Source organism: Barbatula barbatula (genome assembly GCF_947034865.1).
Source record: "Barbatula barbatula genome assembly, chromosome: 6".
In the NCBI taxonomy this organism is placed as follows: Eukaryota; Metazoa; Chordata; class Actinopteri; order Cypriniformes; family Nemacheilidae; genus Barbatula; species Barbatula barbatula.
In genome coordinates, this window is record NC_136765.1 from 13,674,662 (window position 1) to 13,688,100 (window position 13,439).

The 13,439-nt window shown below is 38.9% G+C and overlaps 1 protein-coding gene across 2 annotated transcripts in view; it reads right to left on the minus strand.

Annotated features, from left to right (window-relative positions):
* Positions 1–13,439, minus strand: part of fut8a (fucosyltransferase 8a (alpha (1,6) fucosyltransferase)) — a 67,535-nt gene that overhangs the window by 5,596 nt on the left and 48,500 nt on the right. For both annotated transcript variants that reach the window (XM_079458927.1, XM_079458928.1), the window contains 4 exons: positions 8,135–8,253; positions 6,137–6,299; positions 4,778–4,892; positions 2,174–2,411 (listed from right to left, as the gene is read on the minus strand). In XM_079458927.1, the coding sequence (XP_079315053.1) occupies positions 2,174–2,411; positions 4,778–4,892; positions 6,137–6,299; positions 8,135–8,253 (635 nt within the window). The remainder of the gene's footprint in view (positions 1–2,173; positions 2,412–4,777; positions 4,893–6,136; positions 6,300–8,134; positions 8,254–13,439) is intronic.

Here is a 13,439-nt window from a genome sequence, read left to right on the forward strand (position 1 = left end):
AGTCTTTGTAATGTGTTTCAGCAATATATTTCTAACATTAATGATGTGTTTAGAAATTATTCTCTGATTTCTCTTTATCCGCTCTTTGTGTTGTTATATAAGTAAAATTAAATGAAATTGTGCAAAATGTATAGTAAATACATTAAGTTTTAACAAGAGAGCAAGTTTCACCGTAGACTTTTTAGATAATAATAGTGAGAATTAAAGTCGTTTTCTTCATTATTCACTCCAAGTGCAAAGTCAACTTCTTTAAATAAAATGAATATGCTGAATAATGTTTTTTATTCATTTAAATTAAATTAAAAAAGGTTAAACATTTGAGTCAGGTGACCCTAAACATTGAATAGTAGTTTATAGTGTAATAAATGTAACATTTTTAATAACATATATTATATTTTGGTGAAATCTTATTGCTTATTATATTTTTGGAACTTTGGTGTGCCGACTTTATATACAATTTTTCCCCCTTTTTTTGGTCGAGCACCCACTTGGGGTTGATGTGCATGCTTTGGTCTTCATTTTATCATCAATAACATAATTCGTCAATCTAGACATGATTCCTTTAAATGTTTTAGTATGAGCAAAAATAATTCATCAGGACAATCCTCAGCAGTAAGCCTTTAAACAGACTGTACTGCATGTGCCGAGCTTCAATTCTGCCATTCACTGCATAAAATGTTAAGAAGGCATTGCTTCACACGAAGAAGAGCTGAAGAAACTCCCCAGTTGTTCTTATATAACCTTGCTGTCAGGGTTTGCATGGAGATGAGGTTTTTCCAAGCCAGCACCCCTCACTGCACTGATAAACAAAATAACTCTCTCATCCTCATTAGAGCTGCAAGAGAATCTAAATTACATCTTGTCCTTGTATCCTGATGAATAAATTGAAGGGGGCTCCAGGGAGGAGGAATCTTTATTATTTTTAATTCATAGGGTCCGTGTCTGATGCCCGCTCATTTTAATGCCGCTTGCGTTTGGATTATTCTGTGGGATTGTGTCTGACCTTTGACCTCCTGTGTGTCAGAACGGGAGATATTAAGAGGGTTACGTTATGAGCCTTGCTGGGCTTGTTTCGTGAAAGCTCCGCTGGAAAAACAGGAATTCAGTAGAGAACTGTCAAAATCCAGAAGTTGAAACAGCACTTTCAACATGGCTTACACTGTCTTTGGTTTATTGAACCTGCTTAAGAAAACAGACTACTCTAAGCTGACACACTGACATGGGTAGGGCTTGTTTAGCTGGTTTGCCATTTTCAATATCAGCTCTAACCTAGACCGGCCAAACCAGGCTGGTTTGGCCAGTTTTTTCTTCCAACAGGGAATAGGGAGAAATTCAGGCTTTAGGGCAAACTAAAAGAGATTCCGTCCTCTGGGATAAAAAGTACAAAGAAAGAGGGACAGCAAAGTGCTGCTTTGTTTTGAGGTCATTTCTTTCATGTTTTAAAGGCAGCATCTCCTTCCCCTCGGCTTTCTTTAAGAGGCACAGCAGGCTCACTGCAGCTGTAGAAAGATTACCCCGAACGCCGGATTCAGTCTATTAGCTTGATTCTACAGACAAGTCAGTTTCATGCATTGATGCATTTGGCAGATGCTTTTATCCAAAGTGACTTAAAGCTATACATTTTTATCAGTATAAGCATTCCCTGGGAGTCGAACCCATGAGCTTGGTGTTGCTAATGATATGCTGCTTGTATTGTTTCAAGACACTTCAAGAGTTATGGATGTGACATTTTCAGTCGAAACTTTAAATATAAACTCTCAAAGAATGTATTTATTACCGGTGTATGTAATCATAGGTTTATATTTTTCAAAACCCCTGTTGATAAGAGATCAGACATCAAATGTGAAATGTGTTATGGATGTGACAAAAAAGGACACGTTTTTAGGAGACAAGATACTTTGTAGGATTTCTGTGAAATAAAATGCACAAACCAGCAGCAATAGTACCCCACAAATGGAGAAGGGATGGCTCTTCATACATAAAATAGTTATTATTTGAATGTTCAATGAGCAATATGGAGCGTTACGGAGGTAACAATTCTGAAAGCCTAACTTACAGAAAAATGAAAAAAAAAGCTTTAAAACATTTAAAGAACATATTTAAACCACCAAATTCAGACATCTGAGCTATCAATATGGTGTTTTCAAATATCTTTTAGAAAATTGTTACTTACCAGACCAGTGTCCCGTAGAAGCGCCGGTCCGGTCTGTACACGTTTCGCTCACAGGTTTAAAGACCGTTTCCCAGCCGCCGGTGGCGTAACGCCAATTCTGTGACTCCAGTATGAGTGTCCGCTGCGTGCCGTAGGCGATCATGAAGCAGTAAACCACATGATGGAGTTGGCAACCGTAACCACAACCTTTATTGATGTTACACACCAGCTTGCGCGCTTTACTGCAGTCCTGAGGGTTCTGTGGATATAGATGAGCAGAGAAAGAATTGGAGAGCGTTCTGTATGTATAGTTTCTTGACTGTCAGATGTCAATGCGCAACACCACATGAATTAGCATTTGGCAAACACAAACAGCTCAGTGTTATTGTGCTGCTCACAGAGCAGGTCCAGGACATTTGTATTTTACGGCTTTAAAGGCAGCCAGCAAGAAAAAACATGACGGAACACAAAACAAATAGGGTGGAGAACATTATTCCGGTTCTCACTCATTTCAAGACATTATTTGTCACGACACTTTATGTGACTAACAACTATAAAATGTACGCAATAACACCGTAATAGTAATAGTCACCAACAAGCTAAAATTACATGTAAATCAATAAATGAACAGCATCTCCAGCAGTTTATAAATTCAGAAAAAAGGCAACAACATGACCAAGGAAATTTCATGGTAACATAAAAAGTGTCTAGCAACAGATTGTAACATTGCTAATGTTCTTTAAATAAAATTGTAGGACATTTACAGTAATCTGTGAGCAGTTTGTCACTGAACGCTCGCTAACAGGAGAACCGTATTTTGACATTTTCAGGGACACATGGAAACCCTGATGATGATTGGTTGAGGATTTTGAAATGCTTTTAGGACAATATTTTTAGAATGTGCTCGAGGAAATGATAAATGTGGACCTGATGGCAGAAGAGTACGATGAGTATGATGTGTGAATGATCTGGTCTTGATAAAACAGATGAAACAGACATAATGGAAAATAGAAAGAGCGAGCGAGAGACAGAGAGAGATTTAAAAAAGGATGAGAGAGAGAGCAGGTGAGCTGTAAATAAAAGATGGTGACAGTGCTGTAGTGAGACAGGCCCAAATGTCATTCCTCATAAGAGACACATAGACAGGCTTCTTTGTTATTAAACTGTCTCTCTCTCACACTCCAACAGTATAACACAGTCCATCACTTTAATCACACTTCTGTACTCATTACTTCTGTCTCTCTCTCTCTCTCTCTCTCACAGACACACACACACGTCTGGTTAATTATCTCCGTGGGGACAGTCAAAGCCGTAATGTTTATACAGTAAAAACTGTATATTCTATCCCCTTCCCCTAACCCAACCCCTAAACCTAAAGATCATAGAGAGCTTTTAGCATTGTTAGATTTAAAAATATATATCGTTCTGTACAATTTATAAGCCTTTTTGCCCATGGGGACCTCAATTTTGGTCGCCACTGTGACACAATTCCCCATTAGCTGGTGTTTATTCAGGTTTAGGTCCCAATCGGGATATAAAACAAGGTCACACACACACACTAAAGTTAACTTACTACTAAACATGTACAAGCCTGATGTAGAGAGTAAACACCTGTTCACAACAAGAATGATAACTATAAAAATAACTACAAGAGACAATATTGTTGGGGTCACTTCACATTTTCTTCTAGGTAATGAACAATAAACTGTGTAATATTACACAGTTGGATTTTGACACAAAATGTCTTCAAATTTAATAATTATTTTGCCACAATGTTAAATTTACAATTGAATGTCATTATATTAATTTAATTCCACAATTTCATTTCACTCTGACTAAAAAAAGCATTTAATTGAATCAATAAAAATAACATTTGAAATGATAATAACTCAGCAAAATAAAAGTGTGGATTCATTAAAACCGTTTAATCATCATTATGATTTACCTAGTATTTGTTTTTGATAACAAAATATCAATTATTATTGACATTACTCAATAATGCTGAATACATACTCGATTTAAGTCATATTTAGGATATATGGTTTTATCGAAGGTTATAATATAACAATTTATTTTATATCCATATTTTATTGTATATTCATTGTATAAAGTTAAAACTACTCAACAGTTATTGAGTGCGGAGGTCAACCGGAAGTAAAGTTTGGCCACATAAAGTATGTTCATGTTGTTGCTGCTGAAACAGTCTATATACTGGAAGTCAGTGATACAAGTCAATATATCACATGTCATAACTGACAGCGGTTTAACGTTTTTCTGAAGGTTAAATACAATCAAGCTCAGCTGGTTACACCCTGTACACTTTATCTGGTGCAAAACAACCTACTCTCATTTCACAAAGAGAGACAATACGCTGCTTTTCCACCAAATGCTATATAAAGACACCCGTTAATACATACAGGGGAATGCAGCAGGGTGTGTGAACATGTACAGTACGTGTACTTGTTCTGCTATAAGCTTTAGTCAAAGTACACGGCATATTTAATGTGATGTATGAAAATGAGGTTGAGAGGGATGGAAGTGGTGCTGTCACTACTGCTGAGAGGAACACTTCCACCGATTATAAGATTTCGTCCACCAATATGTGTGTTTGTGTGTGGGATCTACCTGTAGGTACATAATTCTGTTCTGCACTAGGTCGGAGAGTTCTTTGGCCTCCTTCTCCCTCCAATCTCCAGCGCCGTCTGCCTGGCTCAGATGATACAGGTCTGTCATGATGGACCTAACGATCACAAAACACAGTTACAGCTCCTAAACCGCACCAAGAAGCTTCAGTTAAAGCCATCAGTTATGACTAATTAAAGAGCATTTGCCACAGAAACATAATATTAAACGAATCTTGCGGTCAGGATTCAACCCAAAGCCGGGCTTCTGAGCATGGCTGATCATCCACACCACAATTATGATCGCTCTATTAATGACATCATTTGTTAGCTTCTGCACGGCATTACCCGGGCGACTTCTTTTGACGTGCGAGCAAACGCGCTGATCTGAACGTACACACCCATTAAAGCAGGCTAATGGCATTACAAGCCCGTGAGATTAAAGCGGTTCATAAAGAGATTAGAGAGGGAGAGAATTTTTCCCTTTAATGAAATGTAGCACATGATTATAGCAAGTGAATGCGATCTTAAGCGTGAAAAAGTGTGTTTGCGCGTGTCAGGATATTCTGCTTGCGTGCTTTATATTAAGAAATGCGCTCAAGCTATGCATGCTGTACTCTAACCCTAACTAGACGGAAAACTTTATTTCTTTCGGTTTTAATCATTTCTGTCATTGTGATTCATTTTATTAACCAGAAACGTATCAATTATCCGCCAAAGGTTAAACAGAATATCATCTTAATATGTAACTACAGCCACGGAAAAAAAATTCAAAGACTATTTTCAGTTTTTTTGAAATATTTATAGGTATCTGTGGTAGGTAAAATGATTATATTTCTTTTATTCTGTGAACTACTAACAATATTTCGGATCGACTTGTGTATAGAAAAGTCTGGATTGACTGGTTCTTGCCATGAATATAGCCTGAGGTGCTGGAATGGTGCATGAATAAAAGAAAAACAAACAATGCTTCTCCCAAATGTCAAACCAAAATCTTGTTTCTATTTGCAGAAAACTAAAAGTGGAATAACAGGTCAAAATAACAGAAAATATGCGTTGAATTTCTCTATATCTGTGTCAAATACTGCAAAGAAAACACGTTGATATTCGCTTTTAAGCAACACAACAGCAATACTTGTACATTTAGGAAAAGTTAAAAACAATGTTTTTATGTGATAACACAGTTTTCATGCGTCTTGTTTTGCTGTCAGTCTTTCACATTGCTGTTGGATGACTTTTTGTCACTCCTGGTTTGATTTGTTGAAATTGGACAGGAATGGCCACAACACCTTAAAGATTTGGAATGGTCTTGTATTTTTCCACGGCTGTATAAATATGTACTGTATATCTGTATGTGTATAACCTCTGCTGGTGTCCCAGGTCCTGCCGGAGAGTGTCGACATGTTTCTGCAAAGCTCCCGTCTCCACCTGCGGCAGTTTTTTCACCTCGCTGCGTACAAAATACCACAGTTCTCTAACGCCGTTCTCTACCTTCCTCCTCAGCTCCTCCTGATCTTTTCCTGGGCCTGCAGAAAGCACACACAAGCAAACATTCATTGGTATATGGCATATTTGACCACTTCAAATGTTAGTGTAGTTATATCGCATTTAACATTTCAGGTAAGGTTTACATGCTGTAGACCATGATGTGTCATTTCTGTGTGTGTGTTTGTGCTACCGGCTGTATGAAAGATGTGTGTGCCTTGTACTGCACCCATGTAAATGAGTGCAGAATAAAACGTTGAGTAGTGTAAGTGAATAAGGGTATCAGTGGCTGTAAAACAATCCTGCACAAGCCTGTGATCTATATACTGTTACACAAGTGCTTCCTAAGAACGCAGACACACAAAAGTGCAATACTATAAGAGCTGCTGACCCAGAAAAACTGCGCAGAGGGGGTATGTGTGTGTGTCTGTGTGCGTTTAGGGTCATACAGGACTAAAGAAAGGATCAAAGCTTAAACCAGGATTCCCACAGTATGAAGTTTATATATACAAGAAAGAATATTGAAACAGTTCAAAATAAAATGAATGTCTTTACATCAATGTGTAAATGTCACTTGTTTTTATCTGTAATCTATGCAATTTACTTTTATACTGTATGTTTGAATGTGAAAGTGTGAAGTGTATCATTTCAATATCAACAAATAAGTTTGAGCAAATAGAACGGGTTACAAAACACTTCCTGTTGGCCGTTGGATATATTTCTTCAAAATAACCCAGCTACTGCTGTATCAGGTTAGTCAGGATGCTCAAAAAAAGCTTTTTTTCATACTTCCATCCATCTACAAATGGTTTACTTATATCTGTATTTGCCAAATGTTTTATAAATTATACAATTCCCCTTATAGTGTCCAAAAAATGCTAAATGGTTGTGTGTTCAAAACGCAACTGGTCACTACAGACTCACAGTGCCCTTTTCTGTGAACCCACATGCACGCTTTTATCAACATTAAAAGGCTCCTATACATTTTAAACATCTTTCCTTTACTCAACATTAGCAGCATCAAGGCATCGAGAGCTTTCAGGAGAAATGTGTGCTTACGTTCGTATGTTCCAGTGAGCTTTCATATCATGTAAATGTGTTTTTAAGCTCAAAAGCTCAAATGCAAAGATTTACAGTGATTTTCTGAACATTTGTTTTTGTAAATTGGGATGATGCAAATAGTTGTCAAGCTAGCTGACATACAAGGTTTTGTCAGGGTGTTCAGTAATAAGTCATACTGTATGCCATCATCTTACAGCCTTAAAAGTTGTCACAGAGCGTAAAATGCTATTACCGTGGAATAAAGCTAAATCATTTACTGTACTTTTTATAATTTGGTGGGAATAAAAAAATGAGACGACCTACATTTTTTATGATATTTGAATTATGTTTAAATAGGCTTTTTTGGTACTTTAATAAATAATAAAATAGTTGTAAAATCATAGTAAAAATAGAGATGCACTGATATATATATAGATTTTACAAATGTTTCACACAATAGAGTAAAATAGCAATAGAGTACCTCAAAGATTACATATTTTTGTATCCAGAAGTGAGTTATAATTTTAGCACTTTTTGGTTTGAAGTTCAATATCAATACACATTATATCGATAAATAACATTCAGAAAGGTTAAGATTTATAAATATAATCTTTTGAATTGGTCAACATTTTGAATAATCTACTATCGTTTTGGTGGAGACATTTCTCTGTTGTAAAAAATAATACTATAGTTTTTATCAATGACAAATATATAATGTTTTTTTATTCAAGGTCGGTAAAATGAGCCTGAATTCTCTTGAGACATATTAGCTTTCTATAAAAAAATGATATGGTATGACCCCATTTGGATAAGTTAAACATTAGTTGTCACACACCATCAGCCGGGAGACTGCGGTAAGAGTTGATCTTCTCCTTAGCTCTGATCAGTTGCTCTTCAAGGTTGCGTAATTTCCCCACGGCTCCAGGACCAGCATCAGCCTGTCCGTCAGGCAACCTGGAAGAGGAGAGAAAGAGTTAGCATGAGCTTCGCCTGGGGAAGCTTTGCGTTTACCAGTCGTGCGTTCACACTTGTGAACATCAGTGGTCGTATGAGTGAGAGTGAATGTGAGAGTCTGGCCTACTGGGTCAAGGTGAATTGTGGTTGGCTAATTTCCCAGGGGTCTTTGCTCTTATGCTCCTTGCTTCCATTTCCAATTTAATGCAATGATCTGTTGCGGCAGCCAACGCGGGCAATTCATTTGGTGGCAGGAGCTATTCATCACACACACTGACACACAAACTGTTGACCTGAGCCTGCACGGCGTGGGTTCCTAACACCTATCACACACAAACATTTTCATCTCATAAACTTCATTACAGACAAACATCCCAAGACCTGAACCTCCATCATAACCTGACACTCCTTCAACCTGCAGTTAATTTATCAGATGAAAAACTTTAGACACACACACACACACACACACACACACACACACACACACACACACAGAGGACAGCATCACAGGGCTCTCTTCTCACGCAGCCACTGTGTCCTTGCATTGGGTTTGTAGTGGAAATCTGAGCTGGATTTGAAATTGCGTTTGACGTGAATGGAAATCATTGTGAAGCATTGCCACACCTGAAAGTGAGACGCCGATAGAGAGAAAGGGAGGAAAGGGAGGAGGTGTCATGATTCTCGGAGGAAGAACCCAATTGCAGGCCGCGAAAATGAAGGGGTAAACAGAAGCTTTATTATAAAGCACAAAACAAACATCCACGATGGGAAAAAACTCTAACCAAACTTGATACAAAAACTGAAAACAAAGACTTCCCACAAGGGGGGCAAAAAGAAACAACTAGGACTAACAAACACGGAACTTGAACTATACATACAAGAACATGACTGGGACCAGGGCAGGAAACATGACCAAGAAACAGGTACCGCATACAAGTATAACGAGCGAGCACAAGACAATAGACAAGAGGGCATTTTATAGGGAGACTAACAAAGGAGATAACAATGGGCAGGTGTGGGTACTGAAACACTCAGGGAAGGTTAACGAGACAAAAGGGCGGGAAACACTGACGAGACACGAGAAAGCACATGGCAAGTCAGAATCAAAACAAAGCCATGCCTTTCTCACACAAAACCTAAGGCCATGCCATGACTCCGCTGCAAGACTAAGAATAAACATGACATGATGGCGGAATCATGACAGGAGGGGGAGAGGGGGATAGGTAGCCTTATCTGAAGAGAAAAGGATGGAAATGTATTTGCGGGAAGGCGTGTGAGTGGTCTTGAAATGGTATACGATGCATTTCTATTCCACCTGGATGTAAATGGTCATATGGATGTCAAAGAGAGAGAGATTGGGCGAGAGTGTGAGTGGGGGAGGGATGATGAAATTGGGTGAAAAATCGCTATATCAAACATTCATGCTATTCTTGGCTGATCAAGTACAAAATGAGATTAAGAAAATTTGTTTATGTGCATCGGGGACTTTTGCTTCACGTTTGAGCGATATGTCAAGAAAGTATATGGTGTTAAAAACAGCTTAATCTGAGTGAATCCAGGGCTCTAGACTAACTTTTTGCACTGGTGCGCCTAAATTTTCGACGGGATAATAGAGACAATAATAGAGTTGTTACATGAACATGGATGATTTTGGTTACATGTGGAATAAAGTGTTTTTATCGACTTCAAATCTTCAGTTTCCTCCAAACTCCATTTTGCGATTCATTGCTGTATGCTGCATGTCTATTTACCTTACCGTGTTTCGATCTGAGGTCAGTAGTATTGTCAAAGACACTTTGTGTCGTTTCTTTAATTAAAATCTCATAATACTAGTTAACTTTAAATGTAGTAATTGATTAGTATTGGTGTATATAGGCTAATATATCTATCCATTTAATCTAAATTAGTAAAATAATCCCTTCAATGACGTTTTCAGAAGCCAATAAGGAACATAACACGTATGTCTAACCAGACTATATTAATTTACATCGCTTTGGATAAAAGCGTCTGCTAAATGACTAATTGTACATGAAGAAAGAACTACAAAGTCAGGGGAAACATTACAGTATTTCAAACTGACTTGACAGAACGCATAGTGAAATGAGAACAGGTGGACAGCAGCGAAGTAAATTGAGTATTGTATTTAATTTAACAGTAAAAACATATAAACAAAGTAAAACAAAGCTGCGCAAGCGTGGAACAGATCGTGCAGTGTCGTAAATCATCGCACAGCTAAATCATCATTTGCGCATGAGCGGTTTCTACAACGTCGTTGTGCGCATGCGCGAACGGATCGTGCAGGTGGAACGGATCGTGTACTGACATACGGACTGTTCGCAACGTGCACAGACGTATTTTTTTCAACGTATCTGCGATGACTCCTATAATTTGGGCGCGCAACATCGTTGTATTAGAACCTGCCACAAATGCACTTTTGCCGGGCATGGTCTTCCCACACTCTTTACAGTAAATGCAGTGCATTATTTCATCAGCTTTGTATCTCAGCCAGGGAAACTTGTCGAGCCACCCTCTTCGAAATCTATATACTTTCGCCCTTTTCATTTCAGTCGGCTCGGACTCGATCGTATCTGGCTCATTATCGAATGCCGTCTTCGGACCAATGCTTGACATATCCTGGGAGGTTGATGGCTCCGTGTCAGAGCAATGTTTAAGATTATTGCACGGATTGCTGCAGATTTTTTTAAATCGCACCATTGAGAATATAGGTCGCATGTGCGACCAAATTAGTCGCACTCTAGAGCCCTGGAATCTGAATCCAATTCACTTATTTACCAAGTTTTAAGGAAAAGTTCACCCCAAAATGAACTCTCATTTACTCACCCTCGAGTTGTTCCAAATCTGCATACATTTCTTAGATGAACACAGATAAAGATATTTGAAACAATGCTTGTATCCAAACACTTCTTGGCCACCATTGCATACCCTAGTAGGAAAAATTACAATGCTAGTCGAAAGTGCCCCAGAACTGTTTGCTTTCCTATATTTAAGACATTTACGAAGCAATTCTTTCTATGATGGTGGTCAATGGTGGCTAAGAACTATTTGGTTACAAGCATTCTTCCAAACATCTTTCCCTATGTTCATCAGAACCAAGAAATGTATAGAGATTTGGAACAACTTGAGGGTCAACGTTTCGGTGGTTAGCAAAGGCCAGTTAGCCCTTAGTGACCGAAGCTGTAACGGCACCTGCCACTCCCTAAAAAAGCATGCTTTGTTGGCCATTTAAAAGCAGCTTTGGATTCAGAGTAAATAAACCCATAAGTAAACAACAATTAGTATAATGAAATATGTTGCGTCGAAAGTTTCAATTCATCGGAGCACACGGCTATCTTTAAATGACCATCAATAGATAAACGTCTTACTCATACTAAAATGATGTAGTTATAAACTCAACCAGCAGGGGCTAATGGCACCATACTAACCATGCCAGCAACCTCTGACACCCTGTTTCATTTACAGTGATGTGTACTTTTAAACACCCAATTGAATCCTAAACAATAGATTTCGCATAAATAGACTTGTATAGATGTATTCATATATTGACTTAAATGAAAGTGTACACTTTTGTCCATTTTGAGCTCTGACAGCCTCTAGTCCCCATTCACTTCAATTATAAAACAGAACAGTAGTTCTAAACGTATCTGCTAAACTTATCCTTAATTCGTACAACTTTAGAGCTACACAGAGGTTAGGAACAGCACGTGGGTGAGCAAACGACATCAAAATGTCTGTTTTGAGTGTAACTATACCTTTAAGACACCTGCTCCTAACACAGAGTTTTGACACCCACATCACTCTGATTGTCTACATACAACCACAGAACTGTTGTTGCCCTCCACGCCAGGCTGTGTGTGTAAGAAACACTAGATGGTATATACTATATTTAATCCACTAAAAATAAAAGCGTGCATTTTGTGTCAGTTTTTTAAGCTCTGACAGCCTCTAATCCCCATTCACTTTCATTTTAAAACAGACCAGTACAGATTTAAACTTATCTGCTAAACATATCCTTGTATACTTCAATGTGTCACTTTTACACAGAGGTTAGGAACAGCACGACGTGTGTGAGCAAACGACATCAAAATGTCAATTTTGAGCATAACAATCTCTTTTAGACAGCTACTCTAAACACAGTTTTGACACCCACGTCACTCTGACAGTCTACATACAACCACACAAGTCCCTCCACGCTGGGCTATACGTGCCTCTAGATGGTCTCTTCAATCTGGTTATTTTAATGCCTGCGACAATAGAGGCTCCACCTGACGCTTGTTTGACATTTCTCTCCCTTTCGCCTCACACATCCCCTCGCCTCAGACACCTGAGCTTCATCATGTGGCGTTACATAACCAGCCATCACTAGCTAATGAGGATGCATCACTCACAGCAGGGACAGAGAGAAACATTTAGAAACACACTGCGCTTTGCGAGAATGGCTGTCAGGGAGGTGTGATGGAAATCCCATGAGGCCTTGTGTTTTCTGCTGATGCTGAGACGTTGTACCAGCCGCTGAGACACATGTACCGAAGTAGGATGCTCGCGCACACACATACGCTCGCAGAAGGGACCAGGAGAGTGTGTGAAAATGGAAAGTAACAGATGCATAAAACCGTCAGACGTTCAGGCAAAAGAACCCACGGCTTGCTTCCGGCTATGGGTTCGGCTCACTCTGAGTGACAGATAGACAGCTAACCTCCTCAGTTATTTTTGACGTTTTGGACAACGGTTTGTGATTCCTGGTGTGCAGGTGTGTGTTCAGATTTAAAAGCACAAAATGATGGGACAATTCGACTGCTGCTTCAAGTCGTCAGATCGAAGGGGATCGTGTGGTGCAGCGGTTAAAACCACTCTGGGCCGGTAAGCAAAAGGTTGCGGCTGTATTTCCCGCTGGGAGCCAATCACGATCCATCACCATTGTGTCCTTGAGCGAGGCACTTAACCTCACGGTAATCCTGCGGGATTGTCCCTGTAATAAGTTCACACTCCCCCTGCCCTAGTTGTGTGGTCACGAATAAATGAGAAGTTGACATGTTCGACTCCGTCTAAAACCAACAGACATTTCTAATTTTGCTCAATCTTAACGCACACCACCAATGAACTCAATAATTGAGGGACTACAATATTTGTACTTGGTATTACCGTGATCCTTATAACTCCTAGTATAC